Source organism: Capricornis sumatraensis, chromosome 17 (assembly GCF_032405125.1).
Source record: "Capricornis sumatraensis isolate serow.1 chromosome 17, serow.2, whole genome shotgun sequence".
Lineage (NCBI taxonomy): Eukaryota > Metazoa > Chordata > Mammalia > Artiodactyla > Bovidae > Capricornis > Capricornis sumatraensis.
The window spans coordinates 7856701-7882605 of record NC_091085.1 but is presented as its reverse complement, the minus strand read 5'-3'; the positions used below and the strand labels follow the sequence as shown (position 1 = coordinate 7882605).

At 39.2% G+C, this 25905-nt stretch overlaps 1 protein-coding gene across 1 annotated transcript in view; it reads right to left on the bottom strand.

Annotated features, from left to right (window-relative positions):
* KLHL2 (kelch like family member 2) overlaps nucleotides 1-25905 on the bottom strand; it is a 157260-nt gene that overhangs the window by 62005 nt on the left and 69350 nt on the right. Inside the window, exon 5 of the mRNA XM_068989725.1 lies at nucleotides 7963-8125. Coding sequence (XP_068845826.1) covers nucleotides 7963-8125 — 163 coding nt within the window. The remainder of the gene's footprint in view (nucleotides 1-7962; nucleotides 8126-25905) is intronic.

Sequence of the window (25905 nt, the reverse complement as noted above, 5' to 3'; positions counted from 1 at the left end):
AGAAAGTGTTCTGGGGAAAATAAAGATATCTCTAGTCTTCATTTTCTATATTAATACAATTAAAGTGTTAGACTAGATAACTGCTAAGTTCCCAACTAGTGCTAGCGCTCCATGAGTCTTACATTCTGAATACTATTAGTTTCTAGGTGGAAAAAAGTCCATATATGTATCTCCAGCAGTTCCCATTAACACACAATTTGGTGAAACCTGAGAACAACTAACTCATCTCAGCTAGAAAAACTGTCAACAAAGCAAAACAGACTGCATGCAGTTAACTAGGCCATAAATGAGGACTATAATGAATTTAAGAATATAAAAATGATTAATTCTTTTAAGAGCTGTCATTTAAGTCAGCAAACAATCAAGCAGTGGTGCACATCAAATGCTTTCATTATCTTCCAAAGGAAGAATTTTCTTTCAGTTCAGTTCAGTTCAGTCGCTCAGTCGTGTCCGACTCTTTGCGACCCCATGAATTGCAGCACGCCAGGCCTCCCTGTCCATCACCAACTCCCGGAGTTCACTCAGACTCACGTCCATCGAGTCAGTTATGCCATCCAGCCATCTCATCCTCGGTCGCCCCCTTCTCCTCCTGCCCCCAATCCCTCCCAGCATCAGAGTCTTTTCCAATGAGTCAACTTTTCGCACGAGGTGGCCAAAGTACTGGAGCTTCACCTTTAGCATCATTCCTTCCAAAGAAATCCCAGGGTTGATCTCCTTCAGAATGGACTGGTTGGATCTCCTTGCAGTCCAAGGGACTCTCAAGAGTTTTCTCCAACACCACAGTTCAAATGCATCAATTCTTATGCGCTCAGCCTTCTTCACAGTCCAACTTTCACATCCATACATGACTACTGGAAAAACCATAGCCTTGACTAGATGGACCTTAGTCGGTAAAGTAATATCTCTGTTTTTGAATATGCTATCCAGGTTGGTCATAACTTTTCTTCCAAGGAGTACTTTAACATAGCAATAGACTCTCAATAATCTCCATCTACTCTTTATTATGCATATCACAAAGTCAAGGCTGGTGACACTATTATTAGAACCACTCTCTCAAGTTTATTTCAAGAGGGCTGTTTCCAAAATCATGAGTTTATTTTGACCGATGTTTACCCCAAGTAGTGATTCCTAGGCTAAATTATAGAAATGGAAAAATGACTAATGGAAACTGACAGCAGAAGAAAATGTCACGGGACCAGCTCTCACAGAGAATACAGCATAATCTAGATATACTAAAGTTGGGTGTGAGCTATTACTGGCCAATAAACTCCTTGGAATCAGAGGGTAAATCACACTGAACCTGTTATCATCCACAGCAGTTCAGACAATACCAGGCACACAGACGGTAGTTTTGAAAGGACTGACTACTGGGTCTAAGCTCAGCAGCCAAGAGATGACTGGAAGAATTGGGCCCAGAGAACACAGATTTATAAAGAAATGCAAGAGCATGAGGGCAGGAAATGGTCAGCATGGTCAGAGTTTATGGTCACCACAAAGGCTGATACCCTGGAGCTCCAAATGGGAACAAGGTTCAAAACGCCCTAGAGTTGTGTGGCAAATGGATTTATGGAAGAAAGACAGTATTCACAAGGAGGTAGGAAGAGGGAGTCTCAGTAGAGATAATAGTACAGAGTTTGAAGTTGCTGGCGGCAAGAGAAATGAAGTGCAGAGGGAAGAAACAATGGAGGCCTGAAGGCATAGAGAGAAAACAGGCTGCAGAGAGAGTGCTGCAGACTGACAGCGAGCCAGTGCAGAACTGAGGATGGTGACAGTGAGAGAGGAATAGTCTGGAAGTCTACCCTCCTACCCACTTTCCTGGTGAGTCACTCTCTTTAAGGGGAAGTGCCACTTAAAGAAGTCTGCCCCCAACATACAGGTATGGGAAAAAGCAAAGCTTCATTTAAGATAACGGGAGAGAGGGCACACATGAAAACAGCTGGCATATAAAAATGTTTGATCATCGCACAAGCACAGTGGGAAGGCTAAAGTAAGGCAGTATGGGGTTCATGGACAGGCCTAGGATATACAAACAGACAATAGGGTTAAGTGCAAGGAGAATGAGAAATAAACTGAAAGCATGTCAGAGACAGGAGAAAGGGACTTCTTCACAGACAGCTTTGTTACAGAGGAATGCCAGGTTCCTCAGAGTTTCAGCTGGTTTGAAAATGATAGTAAATACTTCCCCAAAGGTCAGTTAGAATATATATTGAGCAGCTTCTCAGATTTTTAGTGTGGTGAGTGTTGAGATGTTGGAATGACTAAGAATCTGGAATTTATTGCTTCCCTTAAATTTGTTAGAAATTCTCACAATTCAACCACTGGTAACTTTTGTTTATCAGCAATAAAGGCTGAATAAAATCTGTATTTCAAATTAAAATCTAACTTCCAAAACCATCTTTTACTGAGACTATTAAAATGCACCTGAAGTTGTAAGTTCAGTTTTTGTCTCCTCTATATTTTCAGTCCAGCAAAAAAAGCTCAAAGTCTTAATGATTTGGGGAATGAATTAAATATAGACATCACTCAAAACACATCAGAAACAAGAGTCCACAAACCAGCATTCTCCAAACAAGTCCACACTCTTGAAGAAGATGTGAAAGTTTTCACTGTTAGGTATACTGCAAAAATAATTTCATACAGCTTTTTAGCTAAGAAAACAACCACTCAAGAACATAACAAAGGTTGATTACAGTCCAGAACACCAGGCTTCAATATGCAGGTCATTTTGCCTGGCTGGTCTGGTGACTCTTGATTGTTCATGGTTTGAGGCTGTTCACAACCCTAGAAAATAGCGTGGGCCAGGGCGTGGGGCTGGGACTGAAACCAAGGGAGGGGGGTGGGTACCTGGCTGGGCAGAGCAGACTCTCCTGCACTGCTCAGACCTCCTACCTTCTCCACCTGGTTTTCTACATTTTTCCTTTTTCTAAAGATGCTGATACTAAGAAAAACAAGCACCATTCACAGAGATTCCCATAGAATATCTTCACTCTTCTATTATACCTGCACAATTTAACTATAATGAATACAACCAATCTCCAAGAGAAAGGAATGATGCAGATCTTGTGCCCAGAGCCCTGGTGAATTTTCAGAGGATAAGGATACTTCAGTCTCAACACACAGTGATACCCTGGATCAGAAAGTAGCCTGAGGTCATGCAACTTTCCTCTCTTTCCCACCCTCTCTCTCAACCTTCTTTTTGCCCCCTCCTTCTTTCCATGTGTGTATGGACTTCTATATGCATTAACTTGCTATTGCTCTTTATTTCTTCCTTTCCTTCTTTCTTGCCTGTATGTCTCAGACCCTACTTAAAAGCCTAGAAGAGGGGGAAAAAAGTTAACTTTTTAACTTCCATCTATTACCACTGTTATGGAAATACCTTCACTCTCCTAGATCTATTCACATGTTCTAATTTGAACCTGAAAGCAATTTAGGTGTCTGGGTAGGCCTTCTGGACACGTAAGTACTTGAATTGTAAAAATAAATGACGAAGGGATTGAAAAACAATTACTATGGCAGAAAAAGAGAACTCTAGGCATTTTCCTGTGTTAACTCTTTACCTTCTGTTTGCTTAAGATAAAAACAACATTCAGATTTTTCACTATGAAGAACAACTACTTCAGTTTAGTATTATACTGGATTATTTATTTTAGAAAGAGCATCCCGGGTGGCTCAGTGAGTAAAGAATTCTGCCTGCAATGCAGAAGACATAGATTCGATCTTTGGGTTGGAAAGATGCCCTGGAGAAAGGCATGGCAACCCATTCCAGTATTCTTTCCTGGAGAATCCCATGGACAGAGGAACCTGATGGACTATAGTCCACAGGGTTGCAAAGAGTTGGCCATGACAGAAGTGACTGAGTACGCATGCACATTTATTTCAGAAAGTTTCCTGCAGCTAGTTATCAAAACACCAAAATTATGGAAACAGCCTGACTATATGAAATTGGTCAGTTCAGTTCCGTCGCTCAGTCGTGTCCAACTCTTTGCACCCCATGAATCGCAGCACGCCAGGCCTCCCTGTCCATCACCATCTCCTGGAGTTCACTCAGACTCAGGTCCATAGAGTCCGTGATGCCATCCAGCCATCTCATCCTCGGTCGTCCCCTTCTCCTCCTGCCCCCAGTCCCTCCCAGCCTCAGAGTCTTTTCCAATGAGTCAACTCTTCACATGAGGTGGCCAAAGTACTGGAGTTTCAGGTTTAGCATCATTCCTTCCAAAGAAATCCCAGGGTTGATCTCCTTCAGAATGGACTGGTTGGATCTCCTTGCAGTCCAAGGGACTCTCAAGAGTCTTCTCCAATACCACAGTTCGGCGGTCAGCCTTCTTCATAGTCCAACTCTCACATCCATACATGACTACTGGAAAAACCATAGCCTTGACTAAACGGACCTTAGTCAGCAAAGTAATGTCCCTGCTTTTGAATATGCTATCTAGGTTGGTCATAACTTTCCTTCCAAGCAGTAAGCGTCTTTTAATTTCATGGCTGCAGTCACCATCTGCAGTGATTTTGGAGCCCCCCAAAATAAAGTCTGACACTGTTTCCACTGTTTCCCCATCTATTTCCCATGAAGTAATGGGACCGGATGCCATGATCTCCGTTTTCTGAATGTTGAGCTTTAAGCCAACTTTTTCACTCTCCACTTTCACTTTCATCAAGAGGCTTTTTAGCTCCTCTTCACTTTCTGCCATAAGGGTGATGTCATCTGCATATCTGAGGTTATTGCTATTTCTCCCGGCAATCTTGATTCCAGCTTGTGTTTCTTCCAGTCCAGCGTTTCTCATGATGTACTCTGCATATAAGTTAAATAAGCAGGGTGACAATATACAGCCTTGACGTACAACTTTTCCTATCTGGAACCAGTCTGTTGTTCCATATCCAGTTCTAACTGTTGCTTCCTGACCTGCATACAGATTTCCCAAGAGACAGGTTAGGTGGTCTGGTATCCCCATCTCTTTCAGAATTTTCCACAGTTTCTTGTGATCCACACAGTCAAAGGCTTTGGCATAGTCAATAAAGCAGAAATAGATGTTTTTCTGGAACTCTCTTGCTTTTTCCATGATCAGCGCATGTTGGCAATTTGATCTCTGGTTCCTCTGCCTTATGAAATTGGTCACTGCAATTTTATTTCTTTAAAAGTATAAGAAATATGTAGATGAAATAATATGACTGAATTGCTCCCAAATAATACAAGGATTCAAAAATTCATTAAGCTGTAGATGTCTAATTTGCATACTTTACATGTTTACTTGTCTGCACTAAAAAGTTTACATAAAAAATAAGAACATAGGAGAGAGAAGTCAAGAAGCGTGTAGTTAAAATAAAATTATTCATGAATTGACAACTCTGTGTTGGGTAGTGAGTACTATTCTATTTTTGCATGGTTGCAACTTTTCATAATAAAAGATGCTGTAAAATGTTACTTAGAAACTTGCGCAATTTTAAGATTCAGATGCATGGTATGAAAATCAGTTCATCTTTTAAAATAAGACTTTGATTAAAATTATAGTGTGTAAATATGATAAATCAAATTTTATTTGTAATTTTGTTGAAAGTGATAACTTTTTCATAAAAAATTCTTGGCATAATTATGTAGAAAGAGTCTGTATACTAAGATGTAGAGGTGTTGTAATTCTAATAGAAAATTGTTGACATTCTGTCATAAATTACATACAATCAATTTAAAACTGTAAAGAAGACAAAAGAAATAATAAAATATTATCGTCTTCTAAAACAGTTAAGTGAGTTGGTTCTGATGTGAGTAAAACTAAGAGTTCTACCACAGCATGAGAACTATGTACGGAAATTTTTTGCATTAATCTTACTTTATTCCTTCTCTTTCTATCTCTTAAAACTCAGTAACATTTATCAACTATGAAGGCAACTAGCAGTCCAAGAAAGATATTAACTAGAGATTGCTTTATGTAGAAAAAACTATCCAAAAAAAATGCACAAAGCCTCCTTGGCTTTCATAATATAAATCACTTAGAACAGGTGTATTATGTCTAGCAATTAACGGGTCTAATGGATTTGTATTTAGCTGAAGAACAGAATTGGCTGCACTGGAGAACACATCAATAAATACAAATTTGTGTTTGATTTTCTTAAAATACCTCATCCCACTTAAAATAACTATATGAATATTGCTACATGTTATATGTATTCTCCAACTTACAGAATTTATATTCTAAAAGTTTATCTGTAATTAAGGATTCCAGGACTCAGATCACATTTTCCCACTGAAACAATTTTACAAAGGGTAATTAAGCCAATCAGGCCACACCAGAGAACTCTATAAATTTCAAAATTACTGGACCTGGTATGGTTTACTGCAGAATTTTTTTTTTCCCCAACTAACCACTCTGTACTACTATTTCTTTGATAAATGCAATAGGGATTCTAAAAATAAAGCTCCTGTCAGATATTCTGCTTTGCCTGTGTCTATGTTCCTTAGTTATCAGAGTAGGCAGAGTGGAGTAGAGTTTAGATGAGGGGCTTTTGCATTTGAAGGGTACAGGAAGTTGGGGCCCTACAATTTACTAAGGGGCAGCAGTCTTGGAAGGTTCTTTAGTAACTTGCTCCTACTGTGTCTCACAGATACAGGGTGGAGATGTGGACTGTATCTTTCACCAGGTTTATCATCTAAAAATGTTTTTCTTTTTTTTAATTAGAAACTTAATAATCATTTTTAATATGAATTTTTTAAATGTTTATAAACTCAGAGCTAAATAAATTATAGGTTACTTCTATGTACTTTAGCTACACCCAAAGCTGTGGCAATAATCTGCTCTGTGACTGGACAGCCACAGGCCTCCGCCCACTATAGGGAGAGGATGCCACCAGGAGGTCCTGAAAACCAGCGTTTAATCTAAGCAGAGGGCTGCCTCTAGTTGGAGTCAGCATTTCTCCTCTACTCACAGTCAAGTAGATTTCATTGCTTTGAAAATGTTTAAGCCAAAATCACTGCAGATGGTGATTGCGGCCATGAAGTTAAAAGACGCTTACTCCTTGGAGGGAAAGTTATGACAAACCTAGATAGCATATTCAAAAGCAGAGACATTATTTTGCCAACAAAGGTCCGTCTAGTCAAGGCTATGGGTTTTCCAATAGTCGTGTATGGATGAGAGTTGGACTGTGAAGAAAGCTGAGCGCCGAAGAATTGATGCGTTTGAACTGTGGTGTTGGAGAAGACTCTTGAGAGTCCCTTGGACTGCAAGGAGATCCAACCAGTCCATTCTGAAGGAGATCAGGCCTGGGTGTTCTTTGGAAGGAATGATGCTAAAGCTGAAACTCCAATACTTTGGCCACCTTATGTGAAGAGTTGACTCACTGGAAAAGACTCTGATGCTGGGAGGGATTGGGAGCAGGAGGAGAAGGGGATGACAGAGGATGACATGGCTGGATGGCATCACCGACTCGATGGATGTGAGTTTAGGTGAACTCCGGGTGTTGGTGATGGACAGGGAGGCCTGGCATGCTGTGATTCATGGGGCTGCAAAGAGTCAGACATGACTGAGCAACTGAACTGAACCGAACTAAAGCCACAAGTTGTTTTCCTGGATACAAGAAAAGCCACAAGTTGTTTTCTTGGATCCTTTGCAAAAAGCAGGGATAAAATGGGAATTAAATGACTTAATTTCATATGTAAATACTTTTTTATAACCCTATTAATTTGACACTGTGAAAGAAAAACATAGGGATTCAATATTTGCATTAAATTATCTACTCTATCATTTAGGCCTAATATCATGTACAGTTTATGTTTTTCTTTAAAATTCAGAACTCTATGAATATGCTTCAATTATGCAGTGCTATAATACCAGTAAAAGATTTTAAATGTATTTTTTTGATGTGCAGATACAAAAACATGACACAAATTTCCAGAAATCACTATAGAATCATATTAGAAATCAAGAGTTTCAGATTCTTCCTGTCTCAAATTCAGTCAAGATTTATTCCACTTGCCTGCATAGGTGTTGGCCTTGTTTAGGAGGTCTGTGCATGCGTGCATATCAGCGAAAGCCCGGATTCCTAAGCAGTTGACAGGGTGAAGCTGAGATTCCAAAAATTCACAGCAAGTCTTCTTCACATCCTGTAACTGTAACAGACCAGCTGCTGGGAGAAGTACCTGTAACACAAGTGAGCATGCTTAGCTGACTGGCTAGAAGTTTACTCTTCATTGTGTCTACAGAGAGCTCAGGGATTCAGCCACAGCTCAATATGTGCACCCAGACCCCAGCATCCCATAGACAAGTAATGTAACCATTATTTGCAAAAAGGACGATGCCTCCTTCCAATCCCCATAATTTCTATGGAATCTTTCAAGGTCTCTTCTTGGTCACAAGAATATAAAAGACATCATATTATATTAGATTAACAATTCTTTTCGTAGATCTAAACAAATGTTCCTTTGAATTTTAAAAACATAAATTATTAGGCTGCTAGGGGATGCTATGGAGAAGGCAATGGCACCCACTCCAGTACTCTTGCCTGGAAAATCCCATGGATGGAGGAGCCTGGTAGGCTGCAGTCCATGGGGTCGCTAAGAGTCGGACACGACTGAGCGACTTCACTTTCACTTTTCACTTTCATGCATTGGAGAAGAAAATGGCAACCCACTCTAGTGTTCTTGCTTGGAGAATCCCAGGGACGGTGGAGCCTGGTGGGCTGCCGTCTATGGGGTCGCACAGAGTCGGACACGACTGAAGCGACTTAGCAGCAGGGGGTGCTATGGTTCCATGAAAATGATTTTCTTCCCTTAGCGTAGTCATGAGATTCAGTGATTTGTGAAGGGGTGAGCACAGCGTAATAATACTGGAGTGGCTTGCCATGTCCTCCTCCAGGGGGTCTTCCTAAACCAGGGATTGAACCCAGATCTCCCACATTGCAGGCAGATTCTTTACTGTCTGAGCCACAAGGAAAGCCCACACCAAAGCTTCATCTTTTTGTTATTCCACTAAGTAACACCACAAACTACTTTCCTTAGTGGGGTAGAACAATTTAAAACTCAACAGGCTAAATGTAAGCAACTTCTCTGAAATATATGTGTTAAAAAAAAAAACAAAAGGAGTCATTATCTAATAACTTTTTAATTAATATTTTTATTTCAGTATCTCCATAAGACTGTATTAATTAGGTTATTCTTTGGGATTTAGCCAGTGTCTTCACTATAAATATGATATCCAACACAATTACTTTTCAAATAGGCCAATAATGGAAATATTTTTACTTGTACATAAATTAGTACAATGCTATGTAAAGGACCATACTGGAAAGTCAAATTGGAAAACTTTATAAAAAAGAAGCTGGCAAATCCTTCTATAAAAGCCAAAAAGGTCGGGGGCGGGGGGCACTATTAGAACAACAGTCAATTTTAGAAAAGGTAACCTGGGCATATTAGCATAAAAATTAAGTAAGTTCTAAGTTCCTTCAGGAACTGATTTTCACATATTCCAAGCTGCAGCCCAAAAAGAAAATGAGAAAAGAGAGTAGTTTTAAATATCCTTCAAAATTTTCCTAAATGTATGCAGTAAGTCCTAAATGTAGAAGAGAAAAAGTGCATCCCTGTCTTTCTGTAATACAAACTGCTTTATTTTCTTAAAGGAATCATAGCAGCTTTAACTCTCCGAGCTAAAAACTGTGTGTGTGTCCACAAATACAGTCAAATAGTCATGAATTAAGGATGAAGAGGATGACTTTTTGTGTTTTTCAATTCAACTCCACCAACTAAATAACTTTTCTCTGAAAATTATGAGAACAGTATCTGGTGATAATGCCTTTTCTTTCTGAAGAGGAGAAATAAAGTACAAAAACTCTGTTTATACTCAAATCTTTCCCATAATATGGATAGTGTGCTTCATTATGTTATGGGAATAAATCTCCATGGAAGGCTGACAATTTGCAAACTGGAGTTTTTCTACACTGGTATAATTATGCTCTGAAGCAACGTAAAGTACATTACATGATGCTTAACTGCACAGCCATTTAATTCAGCAAATACATATATTTAGAAAGTGGTCTTCTGTGTAAAATTCAATCTCTGTGAAACTTGTAAAAATGGTAATGATCACCCATCTAATCAGCATTTTCTCAGAGACAACATAGTGTAATATAGTATAATGCAAACTGCTTTGTAATACAGAAGACAGGAATCCTTGAGGGGGAGAGAAGGCAAGCAGAAGCAAGTTCACCCACACATTATTGGTGAGTGTGTACACTGGTTCAATTTCCATGAAGAGCAATCTGTATATTTAATCAAAATTACAAATGCACATATCCTGCAATATAGCAATTTAACCTACAGATACACTGAAGAAAGAAAGTGAAGTTGCTCAGTCGTGTCCGACTCTTTGTGACCCCGTGGACTATAGCCCACCAGGCTCCTCTGTCCATGGAATTTTCCAGGCAAGAGTACTGGATTGGGTTGTCATTTCCTTCTCCAGGGATCTTCCTGACCCAGGGATCGAACCCGGGTCTCCCACATTGCAGACAGACGCTTTACCATCTGAGCCACCAGGGAAGCACAGATACACGAACCACTAATATAAGCACAAAAGCTCACACATACACAGAACATTCATACAGTATTATTATGGGTAATAGCAGAAGTTATAAAAAAGCCTAAATACCCACCATAAGGAGATTGGTTAAACACTGGTATTCATCCATTCGATGGAACACTCTGTATACAATCATCAGAAAGCTATATGAATAGGACAATTTCTAAGATATATTCTTACATGAAAAAAAATCAGCAACTGGTGGATATTATGCTAACATACATGTTTCCCAGGTGGCTCAGTGGTAAAGAATCCAGCTGCCAATGCAGGAGATGCAGGTTGGATCCCTGGGTTGGGAAGATCCCTTGGAAGAGGAAATGGCAATCCACTCCAGTATTCTTGCTGGGAAAATTCCATGCTGAGAGGAGCCTGGCAGGCTATAGTTCATGGATTTGCAAAGAGTCAGATGCAATTGAACACACAAACATACACGGTAACCTATACATATTCACTCACATTTATACATATATCTATATAAAAAAAGCAGCTATAGTAGACTTTTAAAAACTTATTTTGCTTCCCTAATTTCAACTTCATGACTACCAAGTCTAGACCTATCCAACAGGAGACTGAAACTCATAAAACTGTTGAATTCCAGATCTGGAAAGGATATAATAAGTAATGTAGGCCAGGGATATAAAAGTTACCTTAATTGTTGCCCACATGGCTAGAAATTCACTTGGAGTTATTATGGTGGCAATACACACCATAAATGTTAGTAAAATGTAGAAAATAAATTTATGTATTTTCCTTTTATCAATAAATCCTTCAAACTGCCTCAGTTTTATGATACAATTTTACTAGGACTAAACTTCAATAGAGAAGCAAAAATCAAAGCAGAAAAGGAAAGATATAGGCATTTGAATGCAGAGTTTCAAAGAATAGCAAGAAGAGATAAGAAAGCCTTCCTCATTGATCAATGCAAAGAAATTGAGGAAAACTACAGAATGGGAAAGACTAGAGATCTCTTCAACACAATTAGAGATACCAAGGGAACATTTCATGCAAAGATGGGCTCGATAAAGGACAGAAATGGTGTGGACCTAACAAAAGCAGAAGATATTAAGAAGAGGTGGCAAGAATATACAGAAGAACTGTACAAGAAAGATCTTCACCACCAAGATAATTACGATGGTATGATCACTCACCTAGAGCCAGACATCCTGGAATGTGAAGTCAGGTGGGCCTTAGGAAGCATCACTACGAATAAAGCTAGTGGAGGTGATGGCATTCCAGTTGAGCTATTTCAAACCCTAAAAGATGATGCTGTCAAAGTATCACTTAATATATGCACTCAATATGCCAGCAAATTTGGAAAACTCAGCAGTGGCTATAGGACTGGAAAAGGTCAGTTTTCATTCCAACTCCAAAGAAAGGCAATGCCAAAGAATGCTCAAACTACTGCACAATTGTACTCATCTCACATGCTAGTAAAGTAATGCTCAAGATTCTCCAAGCCAGGCTTCAACAGTACATGAACCGTGAACTTCCAGATGTTCAAGCTGGTTTTAGAAAAGGCAGGAACCAGAGACCAAATTGCCAACATCTGCTGGATCATCAAAAAAGCATGAGAGTTCCAGAAAAATATTTACTTCTGCTTTATTGACTATGCCAAAACTTGACGTGTGGATCACAAAAAAACTGTGGAAAATTCTGAGAGAGATGGGAATACCAGACCACCTGACCTGCCTCTTGAGAAAGCTGTATGCAGGACAGAAAGCAACAGTTAGAACTGGACATGGAACAACAGACTGGTTCCAAATAAGAAAAGGAGTATGTCAAGGCTATATACTGTCACCCTGCTTATTTAACTTCTATGCAGAGTACATCATGAGAAACGCTGGGCTGGATGAAGCACAAGCTGGAATCAAGATTGCCGGGAGAAATATCAATAACCTCAGATATGCAGATGATACCACCGTTATGGCAAAAGTGAAGAACTAAAGAGCCTCTTGATGAAAGAGGAGAATGAACAAGTTGGCTTAAAGCTCAACATTCAGAAAACTAAGATCATGGCATTTGGTTCCATCACTTCATGGCAAATAGATGGGGAAACAGTGGAAACAGTGACAGGACTTTATTTTGGGGGGGCTCCAAATCACTGCAGATGGTGACTGCAGCCATGAAATTAAAAGACGCTCACTCCTTGGAAGGAAAGTTATGACAAACTTAGACAGCATATTAAAAAGCAGGGACATTACTTTGCCAACAAAGGTCCATCTAGTCAAGGCCATGGTTTTTCCAGTAGTCATGTTTGGATGTGAGAGTTGGACTATAAAGAAAGCTGAGTGCCGATGAATTGATGCTTTTGAATATGGTTTTGAAGAAGACTCTTGAGAGTCCGCTGGACAGCAAAGAGATCCAACCAGTTCGTCCTAAAGGTAATCAGTCATGAATATTCGTGGGAAGGACTGATGCTGAACTTGAAACTCCAATACTTTCTGCATCCGATGCGAAGAGCCGACTCTTTCGAAAAGACCCTGATTCTGGGAAAGACTGAAGGCGGGAAGGGAAGGGGACGACAGAGGATAAGATGGTTGCATGGCATCACCGACTCAATGGACATGAGTTTGAGCGGACTCTGGGAGTTGGTGATGGACAGGGAGGCCTGGGGTGCATGGGGTCGCAAAGAGTTGGACAACTAAAACTTCAATAGCTCATAATTATTAATCATATACAGCTTCAAAAACAATTATTAATAACAATTGGCTCAGGTTTACTAACATGATCCCTGGTGACCATCAGTCACTTATGATGAAAACAGGAAAAGTGACCAGCTAAAAAACCAACCAAACAACACACACTCAACTTACAGATGCCATAACCCACAATGGGAATCAAACAGCTGACTGTCTCTGAGCTGGATGCTTTGGGATCAAGTCAAATCAACCCTGCTAATTTGTCTGATGAAGAATCTTAATCCTAGAGAGGCCAAAAGATCTGACCAAGTTCCACACCCTGTCAGAAGACAGCTAGTGCGTGCTGTAATTGCTTAGTCGCCAAATCATGTCTCTTTGTAATCCCATGGACTGTAGCCAGCCAGTCTTCTTTGTCAATGGGATTTTCCAGGCAAGAATACTGGAGTGAGTTGCCATTTCCTCCTACAGGGGATCTTCCCCCCTCAGGAATCGAACTTGCATCTCCTGCATTGGCAGACAGGGTCTCTACCTCTGCGCCATCTGGGAATAGGGATATATTCAAATTCACTAACTCTCTGGTCTAGTGTTCTTTCCACTACCTTCATACCCATCTGTAAGTATGAAGTGCTTGTCTAATTCCTAAATCTGCAATACTGCACTTTTTTGTAAAATAAAGACTAAGGGCTTCCCTGGTAGCTCAGTGGTAAAGAATCTGCCTGCCAATGCAGGGGACATGGGTTTGATCCTTGGACTGGGAAAATCCCCTGGAGAAGGAAATGGCAACGTATTCTATTATTCTTGCCTGGGAAATCCCATGGACAGGGAAGCCTGGCAGACTATAGTCCATAGTGCTGCAAAAGTATAGGACACAACCACAACAATAATAAAGATGACAATCACTTCAATTGCATTCTTGCAGTTGCTTCCATTTACTGAGTAATTACTATGTCAGGCACTTGAAAGGCCAACAACATCTCACTGAAATGCTATGTGAGTAGCTGCCAGCAGAAAGCTTCTTAGAACTTCCTGAAATTGGTTTTGTTGTGTTTTTTCAAATTTTTAACTTGTGGTTGGTTGAATCAGCAGATGTGGAACCTGAAGATATGGAGGGCCCACTGAATTAAAAGAGATGAATAGCTAATGACTAGGACATTTGTTCCTAATATATTTAGTGTAAAAAAATCTAATTTTTAAACAGTCCCCTTTTTGTAAGCACACATATACATGATCACAAAGACAGTACTAGAGGAATAGTCCACAACTGTTATTTGGGATTACCTCTGGTTAACAGTAGTATGGAGGCTTTTCTATTTTCTTCTTTTGATTTCTATTTTCTAAAATTTCAATAGTAAATCTGTACCACTTAAACAGTCACATTCTAATGAAAGTCAGGGAGAAGCAAGTAAAGAAATGCCTTTCTGGGAACTTTCCTGGTGGTCCAGTGGTTAAGAATCCACCTTCCAATGCAGAGGGTATGGGTTCAATCCCAGGTCTGGGAACTAAGGTCCCACATGCCACGTAGCAACAACTGAGCCTGCGAGTTACAACTACAGAAATGCCTGCGTGTTGCAACTAGAGAATCCTGTACACAGCAATGAAGATCCTACCTGCCACAACTAAGACCCAATGCAGCCAAAGAAAGAAATGCCTTCCTGGATCTCTAGAATTCTAGCCAATCTCACAATTGTAAGGGGAGCTGTTTATTTAGTGACTACCACACTCACTAGGGACTACCACAGTTTGGCCTGTCCTCTGAGTACTGTGAGGTTAAAAGACCTTTAGTCTTTCTCAAGCTAGTGTTTTGTAGAGCCTTAAGAGGTTCTACACGTTCCTCTTCTTGTTCATATGAATAGCATCTCTATAAGTGCTCAGAGGAACATGATAGCTGATTAAATAAACTTAACTTCATATGTTATCATTTTGTTAAGCAGAAAAAAAATTTTCCATCTAGATATATTGATTTCCAATATATGGAGACACATAAAGCCTAAACATCTTATACTGTGGAGATGTTTCCTGTAATGAACAAAAGTAGGGGGAAAGCTACCACTGATTCCTGAAGACAAGTGGAACATCAGACATGAAACACACTCAAGCCAAACAGTTAGCACCCATATGACATCTTACACCAGCTGCACATTTTAAAGTAAGAAGCTTCCATCCTACTTCACATTATCTGACAAGTCAAATTACATATAAGACATCTTGCTTAGACAAGTACACGCCTTCTGCTTGGCTATTAGGATATGCAGTTTATTTTTGGCTTGGGTACCTACTCTATAGAGTGAAATAATTTATGTAGTAAATCTTTTAAATCCTGAGCCTTTAAGGGATGATTTTTAGAAGACACTACCACAGGGTCTGATTATTCCATAGACGTAAGATTTCCAGATGTCTGAGAATGATGCTTATACGATGCTCACAGCTCAGTCAGTGTTAACATTACAGTTAGTGCACTGCCAAAAAGCAAATTTTTATAAATTTTGGAACCATCTTATAACCATATCAGATGAACCTGTTTGTTTAAAGTGCCAGGGCCTTGTATGCCAGGAATAATGTGAAAACAAGGAAAACAGCTATCCAAAGGGCATGAGCAGAGGGTAGAAATTATCCCCAAAGTTAAAGAAGCTGTATGTTGTTAGACTAAAAAAGCCTCATTAAGAAAGATAACCTATAACTTTCATTAGCATACCTCTTCTAAAATCTGGGATTTCCCTGGTTGTCCAGTAGTTAAGGTAGTGGTTAAGGTAGTTCCCCTGGAGGCTCAGAAGGTAAAGCGTCTGTCTGCCTGCAATGCGGGAGACCCGGGTTTGATCGCTGGGTCGGGAAGATCCCCTGAAGAAGGAAATGGCAACCCACTCCAGTACTCTTGCCTGGAAAATTCCATGGACCAAAAAGCCTAGTTGGCTACAGTCCATGGGGTCACAAAGAGTTGGACACAACTGAGCAACTTCACTTTTACTTTCTTTCCAGTGGTTAAGAGTCTGCTTGCCAATACCATAGACATGGGTCCCATCCCCGGTCTGGGGAGATTCCACATGCAGCACCGCAACTACTGATTCTGTGCTCTAGAGTCCAGGAGGTACAACTACTGAAGCCCACGCACCCGAGAGCCCTTGAGCCCATGCTCGGCAACAAGAGAAGCCACCACAATGAGAAGCCTGTGCATTGTAACAAAGTAAACCCCACTGGCTGCAATAAGAGAAAGCCCATGTGCAGAAATGAAGACTCAGCACAGCTGAAAAATTAATATTAGAATTTAAAAAAAATAAATAAAAATTAAAACCTCCCTTTAGTCCCCAATTACAAGTCATATGCCACAACTTTATTTTTGTAATTGGCTATGTGACACACCTTGCACATTTATTCATAGAAACAGTATTAAAAACAGTTACAAACCACAATAGCAATGAACATTACTTCTTGATGCCTATGACCTCAGGGGGCAGTAGGTGCAATGAAGGAAGAAGAAAGTTTCCTTCCTCTTTGTGGGATGTAGGCCTGGCTGGGGACAGTTTTGAAACAGGAAATGTTTGTCTCTGGCATCCTGCCACCTCATTCGCACTGTGCTGTGTGTGTGTTCAGTAACTCAGTCGTGTCCAGCTCTTTGCGACCCCCTGGACAGAAACCCACCAGGCTCCTTTGTCCATGAGATTCTCTAGGCAAGAATACTGGAGTGGGTTGCCATGTCCTTCTCCAGGGGTTCTTCCCCACTCAGCGATCGAACACACGTCTCCTACGTCTCCTACATGGGCAGGTGGATTCTTTACCACTGAGCCACCAGGGCTTCCCCTCATATGCACTGCTATGTCTCAAAGCCCTAAAGCTGGGTCACAGGCAGCCAGCTTTCTGCTCTGTGCACCCAGCTAAGATTTTACACCCCAATCTGTCTTTCCTGCTAAGTGTTTCATTTCATTCTCTAAATACACCTACCTCACCTCCCAGTACATCCCATACCCAAGCTTCATCCCTTGGGAGAGCTACTGCCAGCAGGGTCAAAAGAAAAAACATCTTATTATTAATTCCTACTTAGAATTAATAGCATATCACCTTCCAGGAAAAATTTCTTCCAGAGGTAAAAGTTTTACAAGCAGCTGACTCTTATGCAGAAGATATCTGTAACTGATGTCATTTCCAATGATATTATAAATGAGGGGGAAAGGCAAAGGGAGCACACACACACACAAAATGTGGGAGCAAGACAGCTTTCAGACAGAATGAAAGTCCCTCTTATACTACCCTTTTCATGGCTGCTGGCTCAAATTTACAATGAAGATAGCATCTGCCTGCAGAGTTATTGAAAAAATTTAAAAAATTGGTCAACCATTCAACACTGCCTGACACGACCGGAGCAGCACATTAGCGCTGATTCAAGGCTTCTGTTCTTTGAACATTCAGTCCCATTACAACGAAATGCTACAATTGATTCTCCCTCACAAGATGACATTCTTTGCCAGATCATTCACAACAGACATAAAATTGCTTTCTTTTCATATCAAATATTCTAAAAGTAAAAGATATAACCAGGGACAATTTGGAGAAAAGCAACACAATATATAAAAATAGGAAATATATTTGATACCTCACTAGCCACCAAATAAATATAAATTAAAATGAAAGTATTTCATGACTATTGATTAAAAACGATTAACATCAAACATTCAAGTCAAGGTATAGTAAGCCTTGGCCCTTAGCTCATTTCTGCTGTCACTGTAAACTAGTCAATTCTTTAAGAAAGGAAATAGGGAACAGTTATCAAGAGTTACCAAAAAAATAAAAGTTTAAAGTCTTTGGCCCTGAAAGTATGTTCTGGGATTCTACCTTGAGAAAACAGTTCAAAAAAAGAAATAGGCTCTATATCCATGAATTCTACTTTAGCATTGTTTATTAGAGTATGGGGGGAAAAACTAAAGGTTTAATAGTACGGCAATTTGCTAAATTAGGCTACACTCACATAATGAAATATTATAATCAATGACAATGAAGACTAATAATGGTTGAACACACTAATATTTCTAAAATATTTGCAATAAGATACAATCATATTATGGGCTTCCCTGGTGGCTCAGAGGTTAAAGCGTCTGCCTGCAATGCGGGAGACCTGGGTTCGATCTCTGGGTCCAGGGGAAGATCCCCTGGAGAAAGAAATGGCAACCCACTCCAGTATTCTTGCCTGGAGAATCCCATGGACGGAGGAGCCTGGTGGGCTACAGTCCATGGGGTCGCAAAGAGTCAGACACGACTGAGCGACTTCACTTTCACAATCTTATTATAAAAGTAAATGAATCTACAGCTTTAACCTACAGTCACATTAGAAAGAGTTTAATGGACATCAATTACATTTGCTTTGATCTCAAGGGAACATAAGACAGTGTTGAACAAACAAAACACTGAACATTCCCACATGATTCATTTTTCCTGACACACAGTGGAATAAATAAAGAGGGCCTTCCAATGCCAGCTTGCCTTCCTGCCCTTGCATCCATCACTTGCAAAATTGGCAGCTTTGGATCTGAATCTAAGCACAGAGAAAGTCTTAGCTCTAATTAAGCAGCTCAATCCACTGGACATTTATTTCTGCCCACACTGATGTGGCCCTGGACACTGATGCTCCGCTGTCCAGACCCAGTTCTAGTTCACGTGATGCCTAGATGCCTCTATCTAGGGCTGTTATCCCAGTGGACCCTACAATACGATGCACTGACTACTTCTCCAAGAAACTAAAATCGTGCTCAGAAGATACAGAATGGTTGTTCCTAGGTACCTTCCTCCTGTCCTGCCAGGACTTCTTGCTTGTCTCAGCCTCTATTTATCACACAGGGCCAGCCTATCTTACAGGCGTTCCCTCATTATTCATCTGATGATTGTTTATCAAGTTTCTAATTAATACCAATCACTAGTCTAAGTTCCAGGGATTGGGAAGTGATCAGCCACCCTAGAACCTGGATTCTAAAAGGGAGTGCTTACATTTAGAAGGGGCATGTGGAGTTTCCATCACTCAAGTTCTTCTCCCCTTCACAGTGGTCTCTGGATCTCGAGTCTAAAGTTCACAGGTATGACAGCATTTAGGAGCCATAGATATTAATCCCCAATCTGTTACTGAGTTCCTGTACAGCTTCAGGAGCAGAATGGAGTTATATGAAAAGAATGGAGAATGGAAACTACTCACAAGCTCCAGAGTCAGAGAACTCTGGCCTTGAAGGGTGTATGAGCAACATACTCACTGTGTCACCTTAGAAAGTCAAACCAAAGTTGCAATTATTTGATGTGTAAAAAAAGAAAAAAACAACCCTCTGTCCAGGATGTTACAAAAACTAAATGAGGTCAGCATTTCAGCATTTAGCAAAGTAACTGGAACACAGAAGGCAGGTAACCCCCTCTTCCAAAATGGATATTTCATTCCAGTTTTCCTATCATTACTCAGAATTAATCCACTTTAATCTCCTCCCCTTTAGTCTCTCCTCTCTAAAACCAACACAAACAAAAAGACATGACTGCTGATCTCTCGAAAAACTGAACGTATGTTTTACTCCTATAGGTCAAAATTCTCTTCTGTATCTCCATCAGATCCTCCAAGATTCTTCCTTTCAACAACCTCAGAATTTTACAAATAATTACCTTCAAAACCAGAACTTAAGCTGGTTAAATCATGGCTGTGAGGTTGAGGCCTCAAGTCACTACCTAAACAAGAAAACAGGAATTGACAAGTGCCACCAGTGGGCCTCAAAAAAAATTTTTTTGTAATTAAATAGAAACAAGTTTAAAAGGCCAAGATTATCAGTTAACTCAAAGAACAGACTATCTCTTAACATCGGGGACTAAGGAAAATTCTGAATTTTCAAAGGTGCTGCATATATTTACAACTATGAATGATAATCACCAAATTAACTACCAAATGTAACTGTTAAAACGGTTTATATTCATGGTCTCTTTTGTGTGTCAGTCATCTGGCCTACAAACAAACAATCATCCAAAGCATTATAAATACAGGATTGGGTTAAACTTTCACTCAAATGTGCTTGAAAATCGGGAAATTTTAAGTGAAAAATGAAAATCTCAATATGATCCATTTGAGAAGTCCTTTACCAAGGGTTCATTATTTTTCCACCAACAAATATTTCCTCCTTGTTCCAAAATCTGTAATGTTGATTAAAATGGGAAAGTATTTTATCCAACCATTACTGTTCAGTAGGTTCCACAAAATAGTTAATGGGGAACAATTTCACATGTGTAATAAAATAAGTAAGGCCTTAAGCAAGATCTCTGTCTTAAAAGAAAAACAACGGGGTCATGTGATGGCACAGCATGACTCACTTATAGACTACACCCTCCTCTTCCTCTCCTTCTTGCTCCTTTTGTCTGTGCCTATTATTTTTCCATCATCTTTCTAAATTGTTTTATATTATTCAGAAGATCCAAAAATTACCAAATTTATTTCAATGGGATTTTTTTTCAACGCTGAAGAGATTGCTAATTAAAGATTTTCTTTTTTTTGCTAAATATAATGCTAAATCAAAACTCTCTCTCACATAATACACTCTTAATCCTTAAATAAATAATTCTTTTCAGGTACATGTTATTTTTCATCAGAAATTATTCTATACTCTCTCTTCTCAACTCTGTCTGCAATCAATATTCATACATCATATCTCAACTTTGTTTCTCAAAGCCTAGACATAAGAAGAGATTCTAAAATAAAATTAAATCACTGTTGGAGAAGGAAAAGGGAGAAAATACATGATAAGAAAGCACATGTGAAGCAAACCAAAGGGGGAAAAAAAAACATATTTAATAGGCAATTAAGCAACACCATCCATCTTAATCATAGCTTCTACCTGACCCCAAATAGCACTTAAATCGTAGCATTATTGTTAATGTTCCTTATCAGAATGCTTTAAGTTTTCTTCATAACAGCCAAAAAACTTTAAACATATGTTCATCAACATGGTGAAAGTGAAAGTGTTAGTTGCACAGTCATGTTCAACTCTTTGGAACCCCATGGACTGTAGCTCACCAGGCTCCTCAGTCCATGGAATTCTCCAGGCAAGAACACTAGACTGGGTAGCCATTGTCTTCTGCAGGGGATCTTCCTGACCAAGGGATGGAACCCAGGTCTCCTGCACTGCAAGTGGATTCTTCATCTGAACCACCAGGGAAGCCCTTACCTGTATACATGGAAAACTGTGATAAATACACACAACAGAATACTCGGCATATTTATAAAGAGAAACAAACTACTGGAATGTGTGCTAATTAAGTGACTGTCACAAATGTTATGTTCTGCCAAAAATGTCACCCTCAAAATAGTACATTCTGTGTGACTCTATTTATATGAAGTTCAATAGGCAAAACTAATGTTATAATAGAAATCATATCACCCTAGATTTGGGGTGAGGGATTTACAGGGAAGAGGCTTGAAATTATAAATGCTCAATATCTTGATCTGGGTGTGGCATATGCATTTGTTAAAACTTAGCAAACTGAAAAGTTAAAATCCATGGAATGTAAGCTATAGCCCACGAAGTGGTGGAAAATGATTGCTTAAAGCAAATGCTGAGATTAACCAAAGGTCAATGGAAGGTTTTTATAAATTATAAAACACATTTTTTAATGGAAAATAATAATCCTATCTGATAGAACCTAAAATAAGAATGTAACCCCTCTCCAAAAATCAAACATATTTACATGACCAAATTTCTACACTAGTTATTATAAAGTTAATTTAAAACAGCAGCTTATAAATACATGTTAGTGACAAAGTAAAATAACTGTAACTTATACATCCTAGGGGAAGGCACAAGTACACTTAAACTAGAGGAGCACGTTAATTTTACTAACAAGGTTCAAAAGGTAAAAATTTTATGTAAATAATGCTAGGGTTTATAAAACCTTTGGCTTATCTCAAATCAAATACGCCAGAAACTGTTAAATTAACAACTCCAGACTAAGCACCTAAACTGGTTTGGTGAGACAGACCTTTCCCTCACACTTGCCACATGCCTGATGCAAACATGCTATCTCCCATGCAGGCTCCATACCTAAACAAGAGCCAAAGGTCAAGGGAAAAAAACCCACACGATAAGGATTTTGACTTATTTCTAATTTATCTCATCCCTGCTCAAATTATTCAATATTGTTTATAAGATGCTAAATCATAATCAGGGTAGACTTATTTTTTATTCATGAAGATATATACCTCATATATAAGACATGAAGCTTCTTGAAACATGAACTGCAAAATGATTCAACTGTTTTGACATCTTCAAAATGATTCAACTGTTTTGACAACCTTCAAAGATTATATATTTCAATGATATGAAGCTATAATAAATAACATAATTACTAATGCTTCTGGAGTAACTAGCTTTTCTCCAAACAAGAACTTAACAAACCACTTCAAGTGTGATGTCCCTCTAGTTCTATAGGATGTTCTTATAATAAAGCTTCTAGATTTTCTCAAGCTAGCTGACCCCAGCGATTTTTTCCATATTAAATTTTGAATAAGTTCTTTATCTGTTCTGTATCTTAACGTATATAGAGTAAAACATAATTTAGCTGGCATAACTAAAAACTGGATGTTCTCACTAGTCAAATATTTTGATTAAAATTATGAGGCTTATGGAGTTCTAACTAAAAACACAACAAAATACAACTAAGATCAGACTCAAGTTTCCCTGGTGACTCAGATGGTAAAGAGTCTGCCTGCAATGCAGAAGACCTGAGTTCGATCCCTGGGTTGGGAAGATCCCCTGGAGAAGGAAATGGCAACCCGCTCCAGTATTCATGCCTGAAAACATCCCACGGATGGAGGAGGCTGGTGGGCTACAGTCCATGGGGATGCAAAGAGTTGGACGCAACTAATATATAAGCTCAAAACTCAACTGTAAGTAATTTAAAATTTTACAGTAATTTTTATTTTTATTTATTTATTTATTTTTTACTTTACAATACTGTATTGGTTTTGCCATACATTGACATGAATCCACCATGGATGTACATGAGTTCCCAATCCTGAACCCCGCTCCCACCACCTTCTCCATATCATCTCTCTGGGTCATCCCAGTGCACCAGCCTCAAGCATGCTGTATCCTGTATCGAACCTAGACTGGCGATTCATTTCTTACATGATAGTATACATGTTTCAATGCCATTCTCCCAAATCATCCCACCCTCTCCCTCTCCTACAGAGTCCAAAAGTCTGTTCTCTACATCTGTGTCTCTTTTGCTGTCTCGCATACAGGGTTATCGTTACCATCTTTCTAAATTCCATATATATGTGTTAGTATACTGTATTGGTGTTTTTCTTTCTGGCTTACTTCACTCTGTATAATCGGCTCCAGTTTCATCCACCTCATTAGAACTGATTCAAATGTATTCTTTTTAATGGCTGAGTAATACTCCATTGTGTATATGTACCACGGCTTTCTTAGCCATTCATCTGCTGATGGACATCTAGATTGCTTCTACGTCCTGGCTATTATAAACAGTGCTGCGATGAACACTGGGGTATACATGTCTCTTTCATTTCTGGTTTCCTCGGTGTGTATGCCCAGCAGAAGGAAACTATAAGCAAGGTGAAAAGACGGCCTTTGGAATGGGAGAAAATAGTAGCAAATGAAGCAACTGACAAACAACTAATCTCAAAAATATACAAGCAACTTATGCAGCTCAATTCCAGAAAAATAAATGACCCAATCAAAAAATGGCCAAAGAACTAAATAGACATTTCTCCAAAGAAGACATACAGATGGCTAACACATGAAAAGATGCTCAACATCACTCATTATCAGAGAAATGCAAATCAAGACCACAATGAGGTACCATTTCACACCAGTCAGAATGGCTGCGATCCAAAAGTCTACAAGCAATAAATGCTGGAGAGGGTGTGGAGAAAAGGGAACCCTCTTACACTGTTGGTGGGAATGCAAACTAGTACAGCCACTATGGAGAACGGTGTGCAGATTCCTTACAGTAATTTTTAATGTTAAAGAAATTCACCATGTTTTGCCTCTATATAATAACAATAAACTAAAAGTATCACTATTCCAGTAAAGTGATAAAATACTAAGTTAACAGATTTCTAGGTATTAGAATGTCAGATAAATTCACTCCCATAAGACTTCCATTGCTATACCATAAACAACCACTAACCCTAAAGGTTTGATTCAACACATTTTTACTATTTTTTAAGTGTTAATCATGTTTTCCAAGCATATCATCTACCAAAAATCCTTTTAGACACAAGGCACTTACTCTCTATTTCCTAAGAGAAACAGAATTTGAATGGAAAAACAGCAAGCATTCCATAGATTCTGCTATAAGTAACTCCAGCCACCACAGTTAAACCAATGGAAAAGGCTGTTATAAACCAAAGATAGAAAACAGCACCGCAATCACCCCAGAGTGCTATCTCCACACTAATCCAAATATACAAGACTTGTTGGGTGGAGAAGAATCAATAGTAAATTATGAATCTTTATTCGAGGGGATCACAAATATACGCTGATTATAAAGAGTGAAAATATAAAGAGTAAGGGAAAGATGACATGAGCACTTTTTATACAGTGATCCCAAACAATCTCAAATGAGTTTCTCCTCAAGCACTCAAGTCCTTTTACTGCTGTTGAATTTTCTGGCTAACATCCATTGTTGTTGTTTAGTCACTAAGTCTTATCTGACTCTTTTGAGACGTCAAGTATGTAGCCTGTCAGGCTCCTCTGTCCATGGGACTTCCCAGGCAAGAATACTGCAGTGGGTTGCCATTTACTTTAGCACGAGACCTTCCCAAACCATGTCTCCTACATTAACAAGCAGATTCTTTACCACTGAGCCACCTAGGAAGCCTAACATCATAGAGCATCTTAGTATTTTTAGAAGTGTTAGCGGTGACATTTTACAGCATGTCTATGAGGTAGTGAATCATTATTAGCCTCATTTAATAGCTGTACATCAGACCGAAAACGTAACGTCTTACTCAAAGCCATTATTGAAGTCGATAGTGAGTTCAAGATTTCAGCTTTGAATTCTAATAGGAAAACTATCAAGAGTCCATTGACCCATGAAGTTTCCAGCAGAGAGTCAATCTACAGGTTCCTTATTATCTTCTAAGCTGTTCAACGATATTTTAAATATGCAGTATTATATACTCACTAAACAATTTTATGCTAAAATGCCACTGTTAACATCTGGTAAACTATTCAGTAGATGTTTTTTCACCTTGGAGATGAGCTTTCCTTTACTAAACTCCTTTAGTATTTGGGCAACTTCCACATGTGGGGCTGAGAATGGAAAATGATCATTCAATCAAAATAACTAAGGGCAGATCTCAAATATGACTGTAACCAAGCTTACACCATGGTTATGAATATAGTTACAGTCTCTCTCAGAGCAAATTATTTTATAAATTATTTTGACATAAGGCATATCAACAGTATGAAAAGGCAAAAAGATAGGACACTGAAAGAGGAACTCCCCAGGTCGGTAGGCGCCCAATATACTGCTGGAGATCAGTGGAGAGATAACTCCAGAAAGAATGAAGAGATGGAGCCAAAACAAAAACAACACCCAGTTGTGGATATGACTGGTGATAGAAGTAAAGTCCAATGCTGTAAACAGCAATACTGCATAGGAACCTGGAATGTAAGGTCCTTGAATCAAGGCAAATTGGAAGTGGTCAAACAGGGAATGGCAAGAATGAACATCAACACTTT